Raw genomic sequence first — 26,140 nt, forward strand, 5'->3', positions numbered from 1 at the left:
CTGTCTTTAATTCTGCTCATGGAGGCGCATGACTTGTTTAAGCAAACATTTAACACTGTATTATATCGTATTGGACCAACAACACAGCAGGGTTCCGAACAATTTTACAGTAAATTGACATGAAAGGCTCTGTAAAAGGATAATAAAGCCTAAACGGACCACAGACTCGCAAGCTGACCCACTTGTTGGTTATGACTCCATTCTTACAATCTGTGCAAACTGGCCTACATTATACCAGTGTCAGCTTGTATTCCATTCAGGTGAAATTATCCGTCTGATCTCCCTCAGCCCAGCTGAGCTCTAACACCCCTACTGTTGCGAGAATAAACAGTAGCTGGGAGAAAAAAAAGAAAACGGGACCCACCACATAGCCGGAGTTAATATAACTAAGACTCGCTGATGTCCCAAGAACCATATTTTAGTTGTTTAAAGAATTTGTGTGGTTATTACAGGCTTCTTTAGTTTTTAAAAAAGGAAAGTTGCTCAAGGTTTCATCTCTTGTAAGTATATACAGTATATTCCTGACAATGTTATTAAAAACCAAACAGACAATATTTTTCTGTTTTATTAAGCCAAGTTTCAGTTCATACAAGAATAGCATTAAATTTGTTTGAAACTATGAACACTACTATGAGGAGCCCAGACGAAGGTTGAAGTAAACTTAAGACATTTGTTGGAGCTACAGAGCCTCTATTTACACCATAAATACATCACGTTATAGCATTCATTTTAAAATGGCAAAATTAGCTTCACATGTAAAGATTTATATGGCATCTTTATGTACACATCAGATAAAAGGTGGCTGATATATGATAATTTACAAGCATACAGTAAACAGATGGCTCTGAATTGTATACAGGCTAAGGATGATTATTGCTGAGCTGGCAAAATGTACAGGAAAATGGTAAACACTGTTTGCACAGACAGGGCTGTGTGCAGAATAATGTGTAAACATTTGGTTACAAAGATCTGCTACCAATTTGTCATCCTCCGGAGGCCAAAACATTTTAAATTCTTGATACTTTAGACAGCAGCACCAACATGTAGCCAGTGAAGGAAAACCAAAAAAAAAGTGTGACTATCAACAGACGGCTGCTGAAGCACTTTTGAGGCTGCAGTCATGAGAAGAAGACCTCTGCATTCTCTTGCAAGTATGAATACCCACAAAGAGTCACTGTCAACAATATAGCTGCTCTACATATTCTTCTGCCAAAAGTAACTTTCATTTCAGAAGTGTCTCTGCTCTTTGTGAGACGCAGCAGAAAATGTGCTCCGTTTGTCAAAAACTAACCCTGAGGTCGCCTCAAACAGCCGTAACTCAAATACATGCGGTTGCTGCACAGCTGCGGAGTGTGCCTCAAAAAAGGTGCAGAGTCATTGTTTTACATGCGAAATAGGGTTTAACTAATACTCTTTCAGGAAGTGCTGCTTCTCTTTCTGGTCCTGGGCCTTCTCTTCAGAATTTCCTCCTCTTGGTCACTTTCACAATCCCTCTGAAAGAACACAATTGAGTTAAAAAAAAAGACGTTTGCATCACTGATATTGTGCCAGCAGTAGTGTTGGGATGATCTTTTTGGAGTAAAATCCAAAACTATAGCGTGAACTCATGTATTTCTGATGCAACAAACAGCATGCTTCTGCATTGTTGCTGCATATATATGCACCTATGAACCACACAAATCTATTTATTCAGATGTCCTCAGGTTTTTCCAAATAAACATTTGTGGTACATCTCTAAAAAGTCTGTATGCACTCAGATGTTGACCAGAAAGATGCAGATGGAAGATAGACTTGTATCAGATGGATGGTACTTCACAGTCTATTCCTAAACGTAACAAAATCCATCAAAGCACTCTTCCAAAAAAACGTGCTACAACCAGAAAGATACATTTTAAGATTTAAATTCTCTACAATTACGCAAATGCCCTGAAGTATCTTTTGTCCACTCCAGTTTAGCAACGTTAATCAAAATCAAAATCCTTATAAAAAATATTTGTTTTGTTTATATCTAATTAAATACAGTGCTGGTCAATCCCTGGAAAACATCTATAAAAAGCCTAAAATTAAATGTATCTTTATTACATTAGCCTAATCTCACACTGAAACATTTGGAGAAAACCAAACTTTAATTTGAGAACATTAACTCTATTGGGAAAAGCACATTAAATGTTTTTAATGAAGGAATGGTTCAACTCTAATGAGCTCTTCTCTTCAGCTCACCCCACAGATTGTTTATTGGATTTTGGTCTGAAGACTGAGATGGCCATGGCAGGAAGCGATTTTGTGTTTGGTGAAAAATTTCTGTGTTGATTTGTGGAGGTGGCATGATAAACATCATTGACACTTTGCTGCTTTGCTAAAACAACTGTCTTGTCCTGGGATTTGATTTTTCGATTGTTTTTTGTGTGAGATTCTGATACTACAATAAGAGGTTAATAAACATGTTCGTCAGTGGAGCTCGTCTGTAAACAACATCATAATTACAGGCGGTAAGATTGTTGATGTGGCTTTAAATTGCAAAGCAAAGGTGCTTCTAGACAGACTTCTGTAAAGTTAGGTGAGCCATGCCACTCTGCTTCCAGTGTTTATCAGAAGCAAAACTCTTTGGCACCTCGCTGTGTAAACTACAGCACAGAAATGAGAACAGCAACGTTCTTAACTTGCATCAGCAAAGTCTGGAGGTAGCTTTTCTAAAATATTGCACTGCTACCACTGCTGAACTTTTGCAATGTATTCCTCACCTTATCTTCTTCAGGCAGCTTCTGACCCTTCTTCATAATCCTTGTTAAGTGGTTGCACAAAGCCACAATTCGGAAGGACAGCTAAAAACATTTACAGACAAATAAAAAAAGACAAGGCAGTCACTAAATTGGCCAAGAGCCACATTTTCCACAGACAATTTAAGGATTTAATCTGAGCTAGATCTTTATTCTGTACTTTACCTTCCAGCGGCGTCTGGCGTACTGCTTCTTAAAGTTCTCCAAGTTGATTACTGAAAGCCTCTTCTCCATGGCCTGCCTGGGATTCAGAGGCTACAGACACACAACATGGGATGAAATGTTAAAGAAAATCTGTGAATGTTATTCGTTTTTTCCCCCTTAGCATCATGCTGGTCGAATTTTGACAGCATGCTTGAGATAACTCAAGAGTCATGCTAAAAACCTTTATTTCAGGGTTAAAGAAAGAAGAAAACACGGAAATGTGACAAAAAAGAAAAATGGTTTATTTGGAATAAACAAAAAAGAAAGAAATTAGATGTAGAGATCTTATCACAGATGATGGATTCTTGCAATATCCAAAAAAAAGAAAGAAATAAAAAAGGTAAACAATTTTAACACTGGGTAAAAGTGCCCATTTAAATTCTTAAAAAAGAAAAATAACATCTTTTAATACACCTTTAACTACTGTTAAGTAAAAAATAAAATCTAATAATAATAACCATAAAAAGTAATTGGTATTACAAAAGGAAAACATTGAAATGTTACATTTCTGACAACATCATATAATAAAAGTGCTTAATCTTGTGCTTCATTTTTAAAAACCAACAGTTGCATAATTTTAAACATTTTTAAAAGTACTTCAGAGTTGTTCAAATTAAATAAAACGCAAACAACTAAAACATAACAAATGTGTGAATCTGTTGTTTTTTGGAACTGCCTAAAAATTCAAACGTTTTAAGATTCCGTTTACTTGTCCTTAAAGAAAATATTACGATGACATGTACATCATTACATCTGGGCTATATGTCTACAGTGGTCAGTAAAGAAGAGCAGTACTGAGGTACTGCCATTAGGAAATTAGATAAGCTTATTTTTGGGGAGGTAGCTGAGCCTCAGGAGACTTGGCGTGGGTTAATGTTAGACAGACAAGATTAAAGGATCACAAATGAGTGAAAATGAACTGAACCCATCTGTTATTGTGAAGAGACAGAGAAAATTAAGTTTCTTTGGGGAATGATAAATCTGGTATCCTAAACATAGTTTAACTTTCCAAATAATCTATTTCTACTGAACTATTTAGAATCATTGAATTACATTTTCGATATAAGAGGGTTCAGCCAAATATGAAAACTTCTATACCAGCAAGACCAAATGTTAATAAGTGACGTATAATAAATCAAACTCTAAGATGCCATTGGCCCGTTTCTGCAGAATTGTTTTCATTACAAAAGTGTGTTGCTGTAAATACTTTTGGAATAGAGGAGATAGGGAAACTTAATGCCAGTAAGACAATATATCCAGGTTATAAAACCTGTGTTGCTGCACGAGTGTTTATAGATGCAAACCTAGACTCACATCCAGCTGTGACAGATGCAACCCGCTCCAGTACATTTCTGGTACAATCATTACTCTAGAAGTTAACAAAATATTAATATTTAAATAAATAAAATGTGCAGACATGCAGTCTCTGTGCTAACTGCTTCCTGTATGTAGATTTATATTCCAAGAAACAAAATAAATAATCATCTTGTCCTTTGGGTTATCAGGAAAGCAAAAAAAAAAAGCGTTTTTTCCACAAAGTTCTTCTTCAAACTCCTAACACGGTAACTAGCTTTGGTAACGTCATCTAAATCCATGGTTCTCAAACTGCAATACAAGTACGACCAGCAGCTTTGTGCTGCATTTAAAGGTTCTCAGAAGCATTTTTGAATTGATTATTTACAGCAAATTAACAGAGATGAGTTCCTCGAGCACAGTGAGCTTCAAACAATAGAAACTCAGAAGAGAAGAGCAGCAGGAAATATCGTCATAGTATAAACAAAAATTGGTGGTTGATGTGTTCCATTTACATCAAACCCAACTTAACAATGTCCTAGTTATATGTTAGAGAAGCTGTGGGACTCACCAGTTGCTCAGAACAGGTTTTTAAACCCTGTATATGCTCACTAAATGTGGTTATTGCAAAGATTTGATGAAAACATCTGAAAACCAGAGTTTTTAATGCAGCTGTTAATATGTTTTAAATGGACGACAGCCATATTGGTTCGGATATGTTGGGGTTGATGAAAAATTCCCTTTAATACTTGTAATTTTGACTTTCAAGGAACTTTCTGTTTAATTTTCCTAATTTCAATTTTGACTTTAACATAAAAATTGAACATGAAAATAAACTGAATCCTTCAACTAAACAGGCATCTCCAAAATATAAATATTATTTTTCTTCAATGCTATTTGGTTTTGTGTTAAAGAAGAAGCAGTCAAAAAAGTCAGTTTCCTACAGTTTTAAAATGTTTCAGTATGCTGCTCATTTTGCAGTTTTGGTCCATTTAATACGGGACTTCTCAGGTCTGAAATGACCGTCAGCCATGGGACGTTTTGTATCAGCCAAGCAATAATTATACCTACCTGGGAAGTGTTTTCTATCTACTCATTGGCTGCCATAGGAAACGTGGTTATGCGATTCCAAACAATAACATAATTCAGCAGGAGGCTGCTTAAAGTGATTCTGGTTTGATCACAATCTGTCACGTTTCAGAAGAGTTGATTGGCCTATATGAAGATCATAAACTAATCGACAATTACTTTTAATAATATTTTATGGCTATCTTGATAATGCATGAACATATTATACAGAGACAAATACGCTGATTGATAACATAAATGCAGAATCATTTCAGGGAAGTCGTTTCATTGAATGAGATTAAACAAAAACAATTTTAAACATTAATGTATGTTGTGCTGCTGTTCTGATAGATGATTTACTATGTTGAATATGCCATTTAGCCTTATTTATATTTTTATTGACCTTTTATGTTTCATGATGTGAAAGTTTTTTATTTGTGTTGTATTTGAGGTTTGTTTTGAGCTGCTGCTATATTGGGTCAACATAAGATTTACTGAGGTGGGACCTTATAAAATGTTTGAGAACAACTGATCAAGAAGCAACAGGTATTTACAGTTAGGGTTCCATTTTTTTAAATCACGTTAGGATTTCCAAGGATAAACAACTGACTCTATTGCTACATTAACCAGAGTCTTTCAAAGGTGGTTTGGCCTCTGGACACAGCTCGGATCCACAGGACTCCTGCAGCAGCTCTCTCAGCAGCTGGTTTATGGCCCAGACTGCTGTTTTGAAACTTCTTCAGGATGCAAAGAGCTCATGAGTTTCTGCAGGTGCTGCAGAAACTGATGTGCTCTGATGAGATGACCAGTTGGCTCTGCCCGTGGTATTATAGCCTGCTGATGTTCTCTAGACTTGCATCTATCACCTTGATGTCCTCCTGCAACTGCCTCATGGTGGCCTCCCCTTTACGAAATTCGAAGCAGAGAGCTGTTCCCTCAAAGTTTTGCTCTCCGCTTTGCGCCAGCCCTCCTTGTCGCTGTAGATGGAGAACAGTGCTCCTGTGTCACATTACAGGGTGCGGTGAGCCACCTCTACGTTCAGCTGCCCTGTCTCCATGAAGCTGATGTGCTTCACCACATGAGCAAAGCGCTCAAAGTTAACGCACTTTTCAGTTTTCTTCTCAGCTCCAGCATCCTCCTCCATTTGACTGCAGGACTTAAGTAGGATTAAAGGAAGGAGGAAGGGGGGGACACTGAGTGAGAGGCAGTCACATAGTTGCATCCTGAAAACTCACACTGTGGTGAAAACCCCATTAGATGAGCCGCGGTGCAGATTAGTGCAGGAAATTGGTAAAAAACAGCAAACATTTTTGATGAGTGCGTAATGTTTCCTGGCTTCATGCTGTGGTCCAAACAGGATGGAAGGATGGAAGGAAACAAAAAACACCTTTCACATGCATTACAGCAACTATTGTGAGGGGACTTCCTCAACGTCGCAGACTTTTGCATATCCTCGCCATCAAAAACAAAATCAGCGAGATTTAATTTGGTTTGGTCACCTTTAGACAAAGAGACTTTTCACACAGCTTCAGGGTGTATATGATGAAGTGGGTGTAAGTTGTAAAGGGTGAAATAAATATCCCCGGTGGGGGCGTAGTCCAGAAACATATACAAGCCAGTGGGTGTGAACTCTGGGACTTTGAGACTGCAGTCAAACATCTTTGAACTTTTAACGATGAATCTACTTCTCCTGTGAGAAGGAACCCCGTTAACCTGACATAACCTTTGACATCAGCTGCCCACTTTTTTGGTTTTCAATAAGATGTGACAAGAACAACAGAAAGCATGCCACAGAGCAGCCTAAATCCAGCACATACCTTAATCCACGGGTGATTTAAGGCATCTTGGATGGTCATCCGTTTTCTGAAAATGACAGAAAAAAAAGCAGCTGAGTGAATACACCTAAACAAGTCTGTCACACACAGAGTGAGCTGCTCTGTCATGGATTTTTATTAAAACCTCAGATGAGCTCAGTCCGATGTAACGATCACAGGAATATCAGGTTTCCCGAAGGTTAATTTGAATGGAACCAGATGTTGGGAAGCAGAGGTCACATGGTGCAAATATAGACACGTATTGCTTTGTCTGTGATAATTAGTTTATGGTTCAACCATGGTTTGTTTCACTGATATTATACATAATGTCACACTGGTGACTAAAAACAAAGAACCAATAGTGCCTTGTAAAAATATGCATACTACTTGAATTTCTTTATATTGTTTGGACATTTTTAACTTATATAAAAACATATTTCATCATGATTTGATGTGACCATCACACAGTAGCGCAAAATTGTGGTGAGGAACCAGTTGTGGTGTGATATTTTTTACAAATACCAATCTGATAAGTGCGGTGTTTATTCAAATTACGTGTTCCATATGGTTTTGCATTAGACACAGGCAGCCTCTACTAATTAGGTGACTACTGAAGGCAGTTAGTTGTACTGGATTTTATTTATAGGTATCAGGATATAGGGGACTGAATACAAGTGCAAATCTGACTATTCAGATTTTAGTTTGCATTTTTTCCACTACAAAATTTTATGTGATATGAAAAGAGATGTGCATTTGTATTCAGCCCAGTTCAGTGTGATATCCTGTAAGTAAAAGCCCCTTAAACCACTTGTCTTCAGAAGTCACACCATAAATAGAGTCCACCACTGTGTAGTTTAATCTCACTATAAATCCAGCTGTGTGGTTAAAGCCTCAGAGGTTTGTTAGAGAATATCAGTGAACAAATAGCATCAATAAATTCAAGGAACACAACAGACAGATCAGGGATTAAGTTGTGGAGGAGTTTAAAGTAGAGGTAAGATATGAAAGCTTTGAACAGCTCACAGAGAATTGTTCAGTTCTTCAGCTGGAAATGGAAAGAGGACAAAGACATGTCCAAATAAACTGACATGGACAAAGAGAGCAATAATCGCAGAAGCAGAAGGGGTCCATGTTGATTCTGGAGGATCTCCAGAAATCCATAGCTCAGGTGGGAAAATATATTGTATTGACAGGGCAACTCCATTATTAGTCGTGCACACGACAAATCTGTGGCAAGACTTGGAAATTTGTGTTTAAAGACGCTCTTCATCCAATCTAACTGATATTGAGTTATTTTACAAAAACAGGGGAAACAATTTTAGTGTAGATGCGAGAAGATGGCACAGACATACCCTGAAAGACCTGCAGCTATAATTGCAATGAAAGTTGGGTTCTACGAAGTATTGACTCATGGAGGCTGAATACAAATGTATGCCGCAGTTCTCAGATTTTCATTTATAGAAGACTTTTCACACCATGTATCATTTTTACCACTGTACCATTATGCACAATTCTGTGTCACATAAAAAAAAGTTTGTAGCTGTAACATGAAAAAATTTGATGTCATTAAAGTGGCAAAGCCCAGTATGTCACTAATCTAGACTGGTGTTCAGCACCAGATCCCCGTTACGGTAACATGTTAGATTGTCAGGCTTGACCTCTGGCCCTCAGCTGTTTTACATTATTTTACCTCGTGTCCTTTTGCAGTAGCTGCCTGATGAAGCTCTTGGCCAGCTCGCTGGTATTACTGAAAAACTCTTCATCAAAGTCGTAGTCCACTGCTGAGATATTTCCCAGCGTTTCCTGCTTTGTGTCACCGAGGAAAGGCGAGAGGCCGCTCAAACTGAAACAACAGCACAGAGATGTTCACACACTGACCAAGACCCTGTTCGCATAATCCCCACCGATTCATTAAGGTGCCAACTCACAGTATATAGGTGATGACTCCGATGCTCCTGTAAAAACAGCACAAGATCAATCCAACGTTATGCACAGAGGCCTGTTGTGTGGAAGCCAGCAGGGTCAGACATAATTAGAGGCTCTTACCACATGTCTGCCTCCAGTCCTAGCTGCTCATAGTTGACTATCTCTGGAGCTGAAAATAAACAGAGCAAACTTAACTTTGCAAGGAAGCAGAAGGTCAAACGACATTTGAGTGCAAAAATGTTTCAAAAATAAGCTTACCCACAAATTCAGGCGTGCCGAAAATGTTTTTGAAATCTACCCCAGGTTCTATTTTGTGTGCCAGTCCAAAATCTATGATTTTAATACGTGGTAGAGGGACGCTCCTGTCCAGCAGCATTATGTTTTCAGGCTGCAGCATAAACACAACAAAGCAAAGATTTGTCAGCTGATTTTTGTTCTGCTCCCCAGATTGTATAATGAGAGAATAGGTATTCAGCTCAGATTACCTTGTAAAACTGCCTTTTTTTTTTATGCATTAAAGAAAAACTGGTATCTGTGTTAGAGCAACACATATAAAAAGATTTTAAACGTTCTTGTGTCCAATAGCGTACTGCAGCTTTGCACCAAGTAATAACAGTAAGGCCACACTGCTAAATTTGATGTATATCATCACAGGGACATGTTTAAGATTTATGCATTAAATGCACAAACAAAAGAAAAGAATGAACAAGTGGGCTTTTTGGTATGCTTCTTTTCCGCAAAGGATGCCAGTAAAAGTTGGTTGAGTAATTTGATACAATTTTGGTCAAATTTTGCAAATATTTCCTGATCCAAAACACGTTTATTTTTTGTGGCTTGTGTCACATATGCCAGAGTTTGTATGCAGCTCTTACGCATGGGGAAAAAAACGTGGCTCAGACCAGCTCTGTTTCAGCCAACCAATACAATAAACAAGATAGTTTGTTACATCTCTAGACATTTTAGTAAGGAGGAATTTGTAAAAGACATTTGGTTCAATGTTAATCAAAACAAGAATGAAAGAAAACAAAAGGAAACTTGTTTAAAAGTGATGTGTTGGAAAATGTAACATCAAGGTATGTTGTTTGTTTGCTGCAATACAAAATTTTAAGGATAAGCTAACATTGTTAATCCAGGGTTTGGCAGAATGAGGGAAAATGTGGAAGCATTGGGTTGAAGGGGCTTTTCCTGATTTCCTGAGCAGAGCCTGCATGTAGCCAGACATCCTTTTCATAAAATACTCTTTAGCTGCTGATGCATGTTGGCTAATAACATGCTTTTACAAAGAGAAAGTAGTGGATCCCTGTGTTACAAACTGAAGAGCCATCGTATGCAGTGGTGCTTTTTCATATGGGCAATATGGCTCACAGCCCGGGGTAGTAAACCAGAAGGTGTGGCCCGAGCACTTGACAGTTTCTCTTAAAAAAACATTACGTGTCAGCTGCTTCCAAACTAGTTTACTATTTCCTGTTTGCATGTCCCCAGAGCTATGCACTGTGCACTGTAATGAAAAATGACTTTATCCATTAAAGATGACCCAAATTGGTTTTTGATTTGCAGCTCCCAGTTTGGTGCTTTAATAAAAAGCTATTTCATTGTTTTTTTTCCAGTTAAAAACCTAAAATGCTTTGAACTGGATTACTACACTGCCCAGAGATTCCTTAAAACACAGCTTGAGATATATAAAACCTTTTTTGTTTTTCTTTGTTAAAGCACAAAGCTAAGCTTTTATGCATTATGACTGCCTTAGATTGTTGTTGGGGTGGAGACGGAGGGGTTCGCCCAGGATGCCATTCAAGCAGAAACCGCCACTGATTGTATGTCCCAAACTGCCCTGATTGTGAGGTAAAATCTTTGGGATGGTATAATTACATGTTTCAGACTGGCTAAACACTTTCAGCGATGTATTTCCATCTTTATGTCAAAGGCATCTCAAACATAGATGTCATTCAGTTAGTTCAGTTATTAACACTGGAACTCTGGAAGTGATTTATGCCAAGTTTCATTTTAAAAAGGTGTGTCTGTGCAAGTTTGTGGGAGCACAAATGAAAGGCCGTGTCGTATGTTTTATGCTGCTTCACTGTCCTGTGTTTTCCATCTTAGACGGATTTAGGAAGACAGACAAGTAATGTCTCCTCTGGCTGAGATACAGAGTGCTGTGCATGGTAGAGAAAATCCACTGGCAATTAAAGACCAGTGCAATTTAGGTAATGTTTGTTATTATTTAGGATTTAACACCCCAAAAAACCCATTTTATGCACTAGACTATCTCAGAAAATGACCAGTAGGTAGACCTGTAAGGCAAGCCATTGCAACTACTCTTCAGAGTCATGGCTACAGACACACAGAGAAATCTGCTGGTGATTGTAATCGATTGACTTTGCCCTTGATCAGCTCTGACCAGGAAGCGGGAATTCAGAAGCTAAAACACCTATTCTACTTCTAAACTGTAAATGCATCATGAGTGCTACCACTTAATCAGACAATGACACTCGTCGACTCAAATTGAGCTAGTCAGTTTAAAAATGTAAGTCTGAGGACATTTAGAGACATGTCTGAGGTAATTCAGGCATCGAGAGAGAACAGATAACAGGAAGGCTGAGCACAGTACACAAAGGTTGCTGTTTTATCTTTTCGACCTTTCAAATTCTGTAATAAAACATGCTCGATTTGGAAATGTTGGCAGCCTTTTGAAACTCTCAGACTTAAGGTAAGGGTCTATATTGTCTTGAAATACGTACAGATAGTACTGTTTTAGTACTACTAGCAGCTCTAAACTGTGTAATCACTAAAAATAAGATGCAAAATTTTGTGATAAGTTTGTTTCTGCTTTAAAATATTAGTAAAACCTTGTTTCACATTATCAAAATAATTAATGGCCAATCATGGCAAGAGGTCTAACAAAAAACGTTTTGCTTAAATTTAAATATCAGCAACTCACAGTGTTACAAAACCAGAGATCAGAAATTGGCCACAAAATCTATGAATGCATATTAAGTCACCACTAACTTATCTTGGTCCTTCACAATGTTCTACATGCCTTTAAATTAGCAAGACAACCCAGGAAGAACAACCATGGTTCCTCTGGAAAAGAGCATAGGACTCAGGGAACACATTCTGAGCTCCTCAGATAATATTCTAACAAGATCGCATGTCATCTGGAAAAAGCAAATTCAATCCACAGAAACCTAATAAAAAAATTATTAGAGGATATAAAATATGCCAACAAGTGCTTTTTGCCTATGTAGTGACTGGTCAGAATGGTAAAGTCAGCAAATGTTCCACCGCAAGTGGTCATAATTTTAGAGCTGGTTTGTGTATATTAGGTCTTTCATTCCACAGAAAGCTGAATATCATTCTTTTGAAGTCACTTCAGATGAGCAATGTTTGGAAAGTTACTTTAAATTTTTTCCCACCCACTAAATGAACCAGGGGAACCTCTTAATCAAAAATCTGATGTAGGAATATTTTAAAGCTATTAATTTATCTTACTTCAAGTGTACTTTTGTGCCCCTTTAGAAGTCCAGACTCTACAGTGATGCTTTGCAATGCTGTAAATCATTGCAACAACTCAGTGACAAATGTTTTTACTGGTCAGTTCAGCATTGCTTTTCTGAATGTGCACATAAAATGAAGGGGCAGCTGAACTTGTCATAATGCGAAGGTTAATGCCTGAGTCAAGTCTAAATCTGTATTCTGAGTGAAAGAGTGAAAAGGAGCTTCAGAAAAAAAAACAGAACAGAAAATAACTCAGAAACATTCGAGACCTGCTGTTTAAATTTAACTCTAAGTTCACCATGATCTTACTTAAACCCCTTGAATCTTGTTAAAGGAAATGATTTAATCTCAGGAAAAACCTAATACTAATGGAACATACCATACCTTCAAATCGAAATGTGCAATCCCCTTCGAGTGGAGGTACTGCACCCCATCTAGTATCTGTTTAATAAACTGAGTGGCCTCCTCCTCACTGAGAGACTCTTTCCGAGCCAGGAAATCAAAGAGCTCCCCACCGGAGACCCTGCAAACACACACAGACATGTACACACTTGCTTATTGTGGGCTCAGATAATCGAGAGCAAGGGCCTCTCCACTCCTTTATCTAAAGTGGGCTCTTAGGAGCTGGATGCAGAACCCCTGGGTGCCTTAGATACAGGATGTATGTTTGTTGTATCAACTCAGGCTTGTTTGGAGACATTCGCCCTACATATGAAACACTGTTTTCCCTCCATAAACCTAATGAAAAAGCATAGAGATCCATCTTGCGGCTAACAACCAGTTCAGTCTGTCAGTCACTCAACAATAATTGGATTGGGTGTTCTCTGGTCCTAATTAGGCCCTGCATTTTCCCAGGCCCTAGTTGGACACAAAAGGGGCCTGCTGGGGCACAAGCATTATTTTCTTTGTCAGGCCATTTGGTTCTATCTGATACACATGATCCCTTCCCAGGCAAAGGTTTTGAACAAACAACAGCTTCAGCAAACAGTTTATGTGAACAGAAACAAACTCGCTGACAAGAACATGAGCACCCGGGTTCAAGGCCGTTGAGTTTTACTGGTTATTTAGCTTAGGATTGAAGTTTCAGAGAAAATGCTCTGAAATCGGTGAACCTTTGAACTTTTCCACATTTTGTCCCATTAAAACCTTACAACCATCAATGTATTACGGTTTTATGTGACAGACCAACACAACATCATGCATAACTGCAAAGTGTTAGTATAGTTAGCCATAGTTTTCAAAAACGTGGACAAATAAAAATCTAAAGTGTGGCATACATTTATATTCAGCCCCGTTTACTCTAATACCCCTGAATAAGGTTTGGGATTCCTTCAGAAATGACCTGATTGGTAAATAGAGTCCACCTGTTTTCAGTTTAATCTCAGTATAAATGCAGCTTTTCTGTGAAGGCTTCAGGGCCTTCATAGAATAAGGCTAAAATATGTGCAGAGAATATTAGTGAACAAAAACTAACATGAAAACCAAGAAACACAGCAGAAAGGTGGATCCCAAGCTTAAAATATTGCACAGAGCATTGTGTGATCCATCATTTGAAAATGAAAAGGTAATGGCATGACTGCAAACCAACCAAGACATGGCTGTCCACTTAAACATATAAGCCAGGTGGCAAAAGTATTAATCAGGCAATCAGCAGACAGTAAATCTAAAGAAGCTCCAGAGATCCACAACTCAGGTGGGAAAATCTATCTGCAGGACAAGTATTAGTCATTCAGTACCGGAATCTGGCCCTTATGGGAAAGTGGCAAAAAAAGGAGATTGTTGAAAAATTGCCTTCAGGATTCCTGTTCAAAGTTTGCCACAAGCCTTATATGAGACAATGCAAACATGTGGATTAAGTTGCTCTGGTCAAATGAGACCAAAATTCAGCCTTTTGGTCTATATACAAAATGCTATGTATGACAGAAAACTAACATCTCCACAATGAAACATGGTGGTGGAATCATCATGCTGTTGGGATAGTTTTTTTAAAAAGGGACAGGAAAGCTTGTCAGAGTTGATGGGGAGATGGATGAGGCCAAACAGAACGCAATCCTGAAAGAACATCTACTAAAGCTTGCAAATGCTTGAGACTGGGGTGGAGGTTCACCTTCCAGCAGGACAACAGCCCAAAAATACAACCAGGATTGGATTTAATGTATATATGTGGTCAGACCCCAGGCCTAAACCTGGGTTCTGAATTATACCTTAAAACTGTGGTTGGTGGATGCTCTCCATCCAATCATACTCAGCTTGTGGGATTTTGAAATGAGGAATGGGCAAATATTTCCCATGCAAAGCTTTGCACCAAAAAAGTTTACAGATGCCCCATACAGTTTTCAGATTTATTTTGGAAAGACACTTATAACCACGTATCATCCCTCTTCCAAATATGCATTAATATGGATTTTGTTTAGTGCACTGAATCCCACTAAAATACACTGAGCTTTGTCGCGGTAATGTGACAAAATGTGGAAAAGCTCAACATGTATTTAATTAAGGAACTTAAAGTATTCAAGTCTTTTTTACTTTACCTTGAAATGCAGAAATAATTCATGCAATCACTCACAGTTCGAGGATGAGCACCACATCTGTGCGGTTCTCAAACACGTCATGCAGCTCTACAATATTTGGGTGCTGGATCTGCTGCAGGATGTCAACCTCTCTCTCTATCTCCTCTCTTTTCACACCCCGTCTGCTGACCCGACTCTGGCGCTTCTTGATGAACTTGGCAGCGTATGCAGTGCCTGTGCTCTTCTCTTTACAACGCTTGACAACTGCAAACTGCCCACTGTAAACAATCAAAGAGATAGACAAAATTATGAATTATTATTGTGATAAATGTGCAGTTTTACCAGTTTAGTGTTTGGTGCAGGTGTAATTTTGTGACAACAGGACATATCTAAATGGACACTAAGCAGGAAGTTGTGTGTACAAAATATCTCAAATATTTTGTTATAGTCCATTACTTCCTGTTTCCTGATGAAACAGAGAACAATCAGCCTGGCTGATAGTGTGGATGGAGCCTCTGGCCTCCCACATCATCCAATGTCCTGCCAAAGCTCTTCTTTTTTCCCATCATTTAGTCTACTGAAAGAATCCCAAAAACTCAGAAAACTTCACAACAGAGGTGCCGCTTTCAGACTATCCACAAATGGATCATTGTGTTCTTGTTGTGTTTGTAAAAGCCTTGCGTGTGACCCTTAATAAATTAGCTTACTGCTCCTCTTCCTTTTGTTTTCACGTGCATTCTTAAGGTCTTTTCGGTCAGAAATGCCCCACAGACAAAGTGAATTAGACGTTTGAAAACATTTTCCAGCACAACACCCAGGTAACAATAAATAGGAAGTCTCTATGACTTTGTTTTCAGAGGATCCTTAGAGTGAAGCGTACTGCCACTCCTGCAGCCTCAGTTATTTCCTGCAGCTGTGGACGGACCGGCTGACTCTATACATCCAGACTGGGAAAACAAGCCTCTGGGTTACTTAACCTTTATTGTCAGGTCACAGAAAATATGAGTGGAGTACATGAGTGTGTTGCTCATGTCTTTTGCTAACGTTGAACACACATAATAAGATCATTTCTGTTTAGGGTAAACATGCACCCTTTGTTACACAATATTTAGTAACCAGACATTTTCTTTGGAGATGTTGTGCCTGACCGACACCTCACAGCAGGCAAAATAATGAAAAGTGACAACATTACACTCCTGTGTTTTGTCACTTTACCTTTTCTCCATCCATCATTCTGACTCATCGATTTTCCATTAGCGCCATACAATCCCACATTATGAGGCAGCTATCACCATGCTTGACTGAAGTGGGGGTATTATTTAGATGAGGCTTGTTGCTTCCTCCACTCATGTTATCGGTCATTCTGAGAAACACGATTCTTACCTCATCAGACCAGCAGATTTTACTCCCTGTGCTTTTGAAGTGTTTTTGGAAACACCCTGTTGACTGTTTGACCTTAAAGTGTTCTTTGTCGCAGCTACAGGGATGCTTTTCATTTAGTATGATTCTCATATCCAGGAAGAAACTGTTGTCTAAAAATGGTTATTTCTGTATGAAACATGGGTTCTACTGGCAGGAAAATGTAAGAAGGCTGTTGGGTGACTCCAGCAGTCGTTTAGAGAGATACATTGAGTTCCTAATCTGATCTCTCCCTGGTCCTCCTTGGTTTCCACTTTAACATACAACATCAGCTATGACACCTTAAACAAACATGTGGGTACATCTTCCACCATTCCCTACATAGTGGCTCCACTGGTAAAGATGTGAACAAAAGAGGATGTGGTGACCTCAAAATGCTGCAAATATTTGAACTTGTGAGTGAAAATTGAAAGAGCAAACAAAAGAGCAAGAGAGAAAACGACTGGAAATATAGTGCTATGAATATGACTTTCGCCCTTAGAGAATGTTTTTGTTACAGCTGTTTTTTTGGTCAAACATAAATGTTTCCGATCATGACACTTACCTGTTTATCAAATAAAGATAACCCAAGAAAAAGTTATTCAAATTAGGGTTTTTATTTATTAGGTTATAAAAGCGAATCAGACCAGCCTGACCCATTGCCCAAAACGAATTGCCCTAAACCTAATAACTGATTGTGTCACCCTTAGCAACAAGCATTTGTAATAACTGGCAATGACTTTTTTACATCTCTGTGGAGGAATTTTGTCCCAGTTAATTGTTTAAATTCAGTCGCACTTAATAACAAGGACTTTGTTTCCCATCAGTTCTTGAATGTTTTAAGATTAAGGCATGATGTGTTTTTTTAGATATTTTATCCTACTTCATGTTGTTTTACAGGTCCTATTAAAATGTGTTCCATTTATCTCCAATGGAACAACTTTGATATGGAAATTATGTCAAGCCCGACTAAAAAATATTCTAAGTTAGAAAACTAGTGGGAAAGGCTTATTGCGATGCTCATTGACAGGCTAACTATTAGCAATACATGCTGATAATAGTGTACTTCTTTGCATTTATATATTTGAACACTAAAGGTAAATGTTCACTAATAGAAGTTGCACAGTTCAATGTGTGTTAAAAATTTAATGAGATACAAACTTTCAGAAGTGCAAATAAGCAGTTTAGTACTGCAGCTTTTACTATGTTTCAAACAGATAGCAGCCATATTGGATTATGGGGTTGGAGTTGGTGAGAAACATCTCGACTTTCCCACTTCGTATTTTTACTTCCGGTAACTCCCTTACCCCATTTGTTTTACTTGGACCTTGTGAATTTTGACCTCTGAGTAAAACGTTAATGCACAGTCAAACCACGGGCTTTCATTAATAACACAAAGCTAGTTGTAAAAGAATGATTGTTAATTTCGCTTGTTTATGATCTTTTTGTATATAATAACAAACTGAAAAAGTCCAAGTCTTGTTGGGTTGCTGTTTAAAAAGCAACCAAACTGAACTGATTCACCAAGGCTGAGAATGCCATTGGATAGGTGAATGTGTTTTTTATTTTTTTTATTTTCTTTTGTGGCACTAGTGGCCTTTATTTTTCAGTATTTTTTGAAAGTAGGCAGACAGGAAATGGGGGCAGAGAGAGGGGGACACGTGGCAAATGTTGCTGGGGCCGAGACTCGAACCTGGGACGGCAGCATAGAGGACTGAAGCTTCTGTATATGGGTCACGCGCTAAACCCGCCTACAACACCAGCACCACGCCCGATAGGTGAATGTGTTAACAGGTGTTTCACCTGCGAGTCAGCTAAAAGGAATGCATTTCATCAGTTGTTTTTTTTCATTGCAGATTACCCTCAGGAAGTCTATGAAATTCTTAAAGCCATCAGTAGGGTTGTATTCCTTGTTGACATGTTTCAGCAGAGAGCACAAAGGAAAGTGAGGCTATACGTTGCAGCAATGTCCCAGAAACAGTTGAATACACATTGGAGAGAAAACCACATAGAGGGTGGGTGTGGGCTAAAGCAGTTTTGAAACTCAAATACTCCTTCTGTATGATCTGTTCACAGGGCATCTCCACCCCTGAGCCCTCCATGAAAGGCTGACCCTGATATTGAAGACTGTCATTATATGTGAACTGAGGAGGGAAATAATTCCTCTTGCAAAAAAAGAAGCGTCAACTAGCCTGAGGAGAGGAACTTTCACATGGAGAGCAATCCCAGGAATCCCTCAAAGTGAAGCAGCTTGAGATGATCAATGCCACTAAAATATGAGACAGTAGCCGAATTAGGTGTGAGCAAAGAGGCTTCGCTTTAGTGTGGTTACAAAATGTAGAGTAACAGCAGAGAGAGGATGTTGCCACAGGTTTTTCACAACAGGCCAGGCGTGTCATCTGTCTTCATGTGTAAGCCGGCCTATGTGGCTGGAAGTGCAATGTCCCTCCAGAGTTTCCATTTCCAGCAGCTGACGGCCATTATCCACAGACAAGGTGGGGAGAACGCTTGGACAAGCGGCGCCAACCAAATATCTAAAGGCGCTTCTCAACTGACAGTCAAAATGATGGCTGATTCATAGTCCTAAACTGATCATCTCTGTGATCTGCACAGCAAATGTTAAGGGGGAGGCACAACAATATCTTCTAATGGGCCTGACAACACAAAATGCAGATAATCAGTCACCTTTTTCCTATATAAATGACATTTTTTAATGTTCTACACCCTAAATATATTCATAAATTCAAAGGGTCCTTACTGTGTTCATTAATTATCCAAGGAGCTGCAGCGCTGGGTACTATTAGTTGTGAATCGACCTCTGTCAAACGGGAACTTTAGGAATGCAAAAAAGGTCACCATGTTTGTTTTTTTTTCAAACTCAAATGTCTGGATCCCAGAGCAAACTACACAAACTCTCATCCTACTCCTCACACACACACATACATGCCTGCTGTCTGGGATAAAGATCTATTGGATACAGTACATCCCTTTGGAGAGGATTCATTGCAGCCATATGTGAGTTCTTGTTTCTTCAAAATATCTACGTCTAAAATGTTTGCTGCTGCTGTTTACTGCTAACAAGTGTAATCTGTAACTTTCAAATTGAAAATAAGTCTCTAGTTAGTTTCTTTTACGTGACCTTGTCTTGTGTTTCTCTAGATATCGATGCTACAAGACAGACATTCTGATTCCTGTAATAATTTGCACAGCAGCTGCTTTAAATAATACGTACATTATGTATTTTATATTATCCCATTAACAAGAGTTACAGAGAGAGCTCTGATTGACTGTATTTGTGGTTTTGCATAGATAATAACAAGAACAAATATTCAAAATATTTAATTTTAGCATGCTGTTCAACCATGGTATGACTAAACAGTTTCAGTTAGCATTATAATTCAGTCAGTCAGTCATTTTCTACCGCTTATTCGTAAAATGAAAAAAAAAAAAAAAAACAAACATTCATATCCATCTGTCTTGCAAGCAAGGGATAAATGCAGTTGCCGTTTTTCAGGTGTGTGCAGCAACAGGTGGGGGAGGGGCAGCATTCCATCCCACTATGCTCCAACGCCAGAGAAAGCTGGAGAAAACTCACTCCTTCTCTTACCACTTGAACCACAGATACAGTCTTACGGAAAATTTTAGTGGGGTTAAAAACCAAACCTTTAGGCCTGTGCCTAGTCTACACCTAATGTCACAGGAAATAATAAAAAAAAATATTTTAGGTTTAAATCAAGGAAAATACAAAACATTAGTAGGAAAAATCATCACTGACCAATATTTTCTTCAGAGGTTTTTTATTATTATATAAGGCAGAAAATTATGAAAAAATCTTTTACTCTTTCACTTTTAAAGGAATTAAAGGCTCTGTTGTAAGGTTTTGCAAACAAGATTAAATTCATTTGACTTTTTCCAACAAATCAATTCAAAGCCATTAGTGTAGATAATATCATCTTTGACTGTATATTTCTTCAAGCGATCTCTTCCTAAGCATACAATAAACCCACATTCATAGGATAAAATGGCTCACAGAATTGGCAAATTAGTTGAAAATGATGTGAATCATATGCTGCAGCCTTCACAGTCACCAGACCTCAACCAAGGAGTGCACTTTGGAAAGCAAATCACTACTGGAACCAGCAAATGGATTAATGTTGTATGGAAGAATGTTTCAGTCCTCCAGAGGCATTCCAGAAACTTGCAAAATCACAGCTAAGCTGTGCTGACGTTGTTCTGGCAGTACACGGTGACCCAACACATTATTAGGAGATGATTTATGGATGGTCCCTATGAGTTGTTTCTTTATTTCAGCTTTGATAAAAGCTTTGGATCTGCAACATGACAGAAAGGTATAGCTATGAGTACAGAGTGTAGAAACCAGTGTAAAACCTGTCAGGATATTGTCACAAAGGAACAGTTAAGTTCATAGTGATGTCATTTAGGGTTTCATAATGAGGAGGAAAGTTTTAGATATCTTTTTTTCCTGTTTAGGCATGCAAAGAGAAAAGGTGCTCCCGTTTTTTCATTACAAGGGCTTACAAAGTGTTTGTTCTTTCATCCAACTGTTTCCTACCATAACAAGGCTGCTAGTAGTCTGGTATCATGAGGCATGGGCGGGTTTCCAGTATCACAGTTTACCAAAGTGTAAAACACCATTTCAAAACTCTTGGAATGATCTGTGATACTGTCCCAAAGGTTAAAGTGGGTTTATTGAGATGCTAGAGAAAGTGCAGAGTTTCCTCTTGCTGTATACTGCTGTATAGAAAATAAGGCGATTCAACAATGCCCCTCCCCCACATGTGGCTGCACACACATGTTGCTGGCTGAAAAAAACATGGCTACTATATATTTACTCCCATATAAGCCAGCCAAATTCAGCTGTTCCACAATATTTCTCGTCATGAATAAACTAAAGGAGCGCCACCCATCACTTCTTCTAACACCATTTTAACACCAGAGACACGACAAGAAATTGGCTGGTGACCGTCATCAGACAATCTTCAGCTTGACTGGCCCTAACCAGTGATTGGCGGTTACTGCTTAGGGCCAGTCAAAACTGGACAATTCAAATCAGTGAACACACTAAATTCAGGTTCTATCTCATAATGCTGGCAATGCTCTTCTGTGTAGACACTGTTACTGAGAGAAGAAGATTAAGTTATAAAATTTAAGTATAAGTGAGGTGTTTCAGGTCATTTAGGTTGTGAGAGAGAGACTTTCAGCAGATAGCAGGAAGGGTTCATGTATTCATAGCAATGTTGCTCTAGTTTATTGTTAACCTCATGTTTGTCATGGAACATTCTGGATTTGGAAATGTTTGGGGCATTTTGGAAATCCCAGGGTAACGGTAAGGGTCTACTTTACAGGGAAACACACAGAGGCAGCAACTTTAGTAAGGCTAGCCAAGCTAATTGCTAATATACGATGTTAAACTGTAAGATACTTTTGTCCATGCTTTAAAGTTTTAGTGAAACCTCGTCCAACAGTGACTGCTGTCACACACCCTATGTCACCTTTATGCCTGATGCAAATAAATATTAACAGGTCACAGCAGGAAGACTAGAAAAAATAGCTTTAAAATCCGAATCAGGTAGAGTCTGCATCACTAGGTTAGCGCTCCCCAGTTAGCACGTCTGATAAGCATTTGACTGCATTCTTTACCTGAACAGATTGTCCAACTAAAATTAGCTTACAGTGTTTTCTATAAACTGCAAAAAGGTATTATAATCTGAGCAATAAGCACATTCACATGACAACTAATAATAAATGCGGTGGCTATTTACTCTAAACCTTTATTTATGATTTAAAATCAAAACAGCAATCAATAAATTATATAGACAACGTTATTTCTTTGCTTTATTTAAAAAGGGACAGTGTACCACCCAAACATAAATGTCACCATTTGATGCATCATACCAGATAATTACTTTGAGCTAATTCACATCTACAGCTCCTTGGCAGGAAGACTAAAAAAAGTTTTGAACAGTTAAGGATGAATCTAAGAATAATTAATCAAATGTACTGAAAGAAACTTAAGATGGCACATGTAAACCATGACAAGAATGAATTTACTGCTAATAGTTTACACTGCTAACCAATCTTACATCTGGCAATTGCCTTTGTTACGGCGTTTATAAAGTGGTAACATACCAGTGTGACTGTCATCATAGGTCTCATTACTTAAACGACAAAGCATCTACAGTACCTCACATTTAACGGATCACGTCTTCAAGCTAAGGTTTGATTTACAGATAAGCTAAGAGCGTTATGGGGAAAAGAAGTCAACCGTGTGGTCCCCAGTGGTATAAAAACCCATCAACAGGAGGGTAGAAAGACGAATTAGATACGCACTAAGGAATAGCTCAACGTCCTCACAGAGCAGAAAGCCCATTGATCCTCCACAAAAACGACATTTTTATTCAAACTTTCCAACACTGGAGGAACAGTTCGTCAAGTGGAAAGCTATGAACCAATAACTGTATGCAATGTGAGATATCTATGGTTGGAAAATTGTCACACCTGCGAGCATACATCAGAGCTGGTGACACATTCTGTCTCTTTGAATGTATTTTTTTTTACTTCTGAGGCTTTTCACCACAGGACTTCGGGTTCTCATGAGAGCTCTTCAAAACATTTCTAGAGATAAGCGTAGAGCAGAGTGAAAGACAAGTGATAATATCAGGGTTTAAACAGTGCATTTCTTTGTCAGCAATTATGTAACATAAGAGATTTTTAAAGAAATGTAATTATTTAAAAAGCGATTCATATATATTCAACAATTTTTATTTATTCCTATGAATCTTTAACCAATGCACTTAAGACTTACAAGAAAACAAGTATGCAAAGCTAAACTTTCACATCCAGTAAGAAAACACCCAGAAATGTCAACATTATGGTGGGCATTTTATTTTATAGACAAACACAAAGTAGATCATCCAGCTGTGAAGAGAAAGAAAAATGACAGCAATCTGAAAAATGTGGCATGCATATGCATCCAGGCCCCCCGAATCGATACTCGTTAGAACCATTTCTCACTATCATGCTAGCCATCACTGGTATATCTCTACCAGCTTTGCACATAAGAGACTAAAATCTTTGCACATTCTTCTTTGCAAAAGAGGTCAAGCTCAGTCCCAGTCAAATTGGATGAAGGGCTTCTGTGAACATAATTTCTCAAGTATTGCCACAGATTCCCAAATGGATTTAGGTCTGGGCTTTGACTTGACCATTCTTACAGACAAATACGCATTTATCGAAATCCTTTTATTGCAGTTCTGGTTGCATTTAAGATCGTATTTGTGCTAGAAGTTGAACCTTTGCAGCTTCTCAACAGGTTTTCTTCCAGGATTTCCCTGTATTTAGCTCAATCAGTCTTTTTCATCAACTGACCAGTTTCCCTGTTCCTGATAAAGCAAAGTATACCCACATCATGATGTTGTCACCACCGTGTTTCACAAAGGGGATTTTGTGTTCAGAGTATTAGTTTTCCTCCACAAATCTGATCTGCCCAGAGCACCTTTTTCCATATATTTAATAAGCTCATAACATCACAAAAGACACTTCTCATCCTAGTAAGGTTCTGTATGAACTGTTACCAGCAGGCAGATGCTACAGATCAATTAAAGCAAGGACAAGCAGAATAAAAAAAACAGTTTATATCCAACATTAATAGCTAATCTCAACATTGTCTGAACAGGGAGATGCAAAATGGGAATAATGCAATCAGTATTAATGTGTTTGTTTTAATCCTTTAACAAACTGCTTCTATTTTTCCATTTGATATATTTATTTATTTTTCTGTGCACATTGGTACAGTTTTAATGTACTCATGACAATGACAAGTCACAAGTCCTCTATTCCATTCTATTCTATCTACATGGCTTGTGGCAAACTACAATATATAATTTTCTTTGCACATAACAAATAATTACTATTTTGTGTTGGTCTAAAACAGAAAACCCCACTGAAACAGATTAAAGTTTGTGTTTGTAACGTAACAAAGGATGAAAAGTTGAGGGCGGACGAGTAATTTCTTGTTTTTCTATACGTATCAGCTTTCACTCATTACAGGAAAATCCTTCAATGTTACAAAACAGCATGTGATTGGACAGTTATTCATAAACCATTAATTACTTTCCAATGTTATTACTTACTTAAAGCTGATTTTTAAACTATCTGTGCATGTTTAGAGTTACTATTAAGCACCATTGCCATTTAAATACACAGTATATTGGCATAAAAATTGTTATTTTGTTAGAAATTCTTCTTGTTTTGGAGTACATACACAACTGGTACAGCCGGGACAAAGATGTTTTGGAGGAAATGGCCAAGAAAAACCGTTAGGACACAGTGTGGATCCTTGGATTAACAACGAAAAGGTTAGAGGTCACTTTCCGTTTACATCCACTCTATCTTCTGTTGCACATGCCTCAGCAGGCAAGTACAAAACAGATACGCAGCTTCCTCAGTGAGGTTATATTGTTCTCCGAGAACTTCCGTAAATTCATTTCCCCAGATGATAGTTTAATTTTCTTTGAATATATTAATCTAACCAGAATCAGCTCTAAAAAAAACCATTAACCATCCAAAACACATCCTGTTTAACCTTGTTTGCATGCCAACCCTTATCTCCTGCAGTTAACTCCAACCCACTTTGACACAGCGACACTCCACAGTTAAACCTTAAACAGGCCAGCTGCTTGCATATCTTCATACACAGGAGGACCACTGTGCCATGCGGACCACAGAGATCTCAACCACACACACCTACACACAGAGTGGCATTTAAATACTTTCCTCTGCCAAAAACTCACCTTCCAAGTTCTTCTACAATTTCATAAAAGTCCTCCACATTCTCCTGCTTGAATACCGCCATACCAGGTGTCCTCATTGATGTGGCAGTCCCTTTGACATGTGCTACAGAAGCCTGTAGGTCAGTCTCCCCTGGAGCCGTCTTCCTTTTTTATGAACTTCACAGTTCCAACTCTGTTGATGCACAAAGATGTTCCTGTTAGTTTCTGACTGAAGGCATAAATTTTTTTTACCACATGTTCCAGCTTGTTCCAGCTGCACCTACTTTTACCTTACATTTGAGAAGACCATAACCCCATAACCAAACCAGCAAAGACAATAAAAAACTATAACTAGAGCTATGAATAATCTGTAATAAAAGGTCCAGCTTGGCATAATAGGAATGTTTAGTTCTTGTGATTATAGAAGGATTAAGGAGGGAAAGAGGATTTCTGCATAATTAGGGCACAGCCTCTGCTGTGAAACATTTTATCTGGCACCAACATAACCTGATTAAAATTACAAGATCTTTAATAGCTTTTTGAGTGAAAAATCTGAAAAGTGGAAATAAATGGTGCACTTTTAGTTACAAGCAAACACAAATAGAGTAAAAAAATTAAATATAAAATAAAATACTGAAAAGCCACAAACTTCCTTTCTGGTGAGTTTCACAATCTGCCATCTATCAAACTAAAACTTGAACTCATACCTTCAGTTAGATGAACAACAGAGGAACAATGTGTATTAGCGCCAACGTCTCCTACAGCTGGTGTGGTCCTCTCTTAGCTGAAGCAGCTGAGGCAGCAAGTTGCTCCTTTGGCTCCTCTGCTGCTCTGTCACCAACCCTCTTGGCCCCGTCAGGCTT

At 38.3% G+C, this 26,140-nt stretch overlaps 1 protein-coding gene across 1 annotated transcript; it reads right to left on the reverse strand.

The window, feature by feature from the left end:
• Positions 1 to 549: 549 nt before the first annotated feature.
• Positions 550 to 26,125, reverse strand: dapk2b (death-associated protein kinase 2b). Its single transcript, XM_047353059.1, has 12 exons — positions 25,985 to 26,125; positions 25,299 to 25,470; positions 15,144 to 15,365; positions 12,962 to 13,100; positions 9,341 to 9,470; positions 9,203 to 9,251; positions 9,085 to 9,111; positions 8,847 to 8,999; positions 7,160 to 7,205; positions 2,943 to 3,032; positions 2,742 to 2,822; positions 550 to 1,493 (listed from the first exon to the last, which is right to left on the reverse strand). The coding sequence occupies exons 2-12, from the start codon at positions 25,373 to 25,375 to the stop codon at positions 1,416 to 1,418; spliced, it is 1,092 nt and encodes a 363-aa protein (XP_047209015.1). The 5' UTR covers positions 25,376 to 25,470; positions 25,985 to 26,125; the 3' UTR covers positions 550 to 1,415.
• Between the last annotated feature and the right edge of the window lie 15 nt (positions 26,126 to 26,140).

This window comes from Girardinichthys multiradiatus, chromosome 2, assembly GCF_021462225.1.
Source record: "Girardinichthys multiradiatus isolate DD_20200921_A chromosome 2, DD_fGirMul_XY1, whole genome shotgun sequence".
NCBI lineage: Eukaryota > Metazoa > Chordata > Actinopteri > Cyprinodontiformes > Goodeidae > Girardinichthys > Girardinichthys multiradiatus.

Excerpts from the sequence above, each read along its gene's own strand:
- dapk2b (XM_047353059.1), bottom strand. The coding sequence starts at position 25,375 with ATGAGGACACCTGGTATGGCGGTATTCAAGCAGGAGAATGTGGAGGAC. Across the intron at positions 9,112-9,202 it reads GGACTGGAGGCAGACATGTG|GAGCATCGGAGTCATCACCT; the intron begins GTAAGAGCCTCT and ends CTGTTTTTACAG. Across the intron at positions 2,823-2,942 it reads ACGCCAGACGCCGCTGGAAG|CTGTCCTTCCGAATTGTGGC; the intron begins GTAAAGTACAGA and ends AAATGTTTTTAG.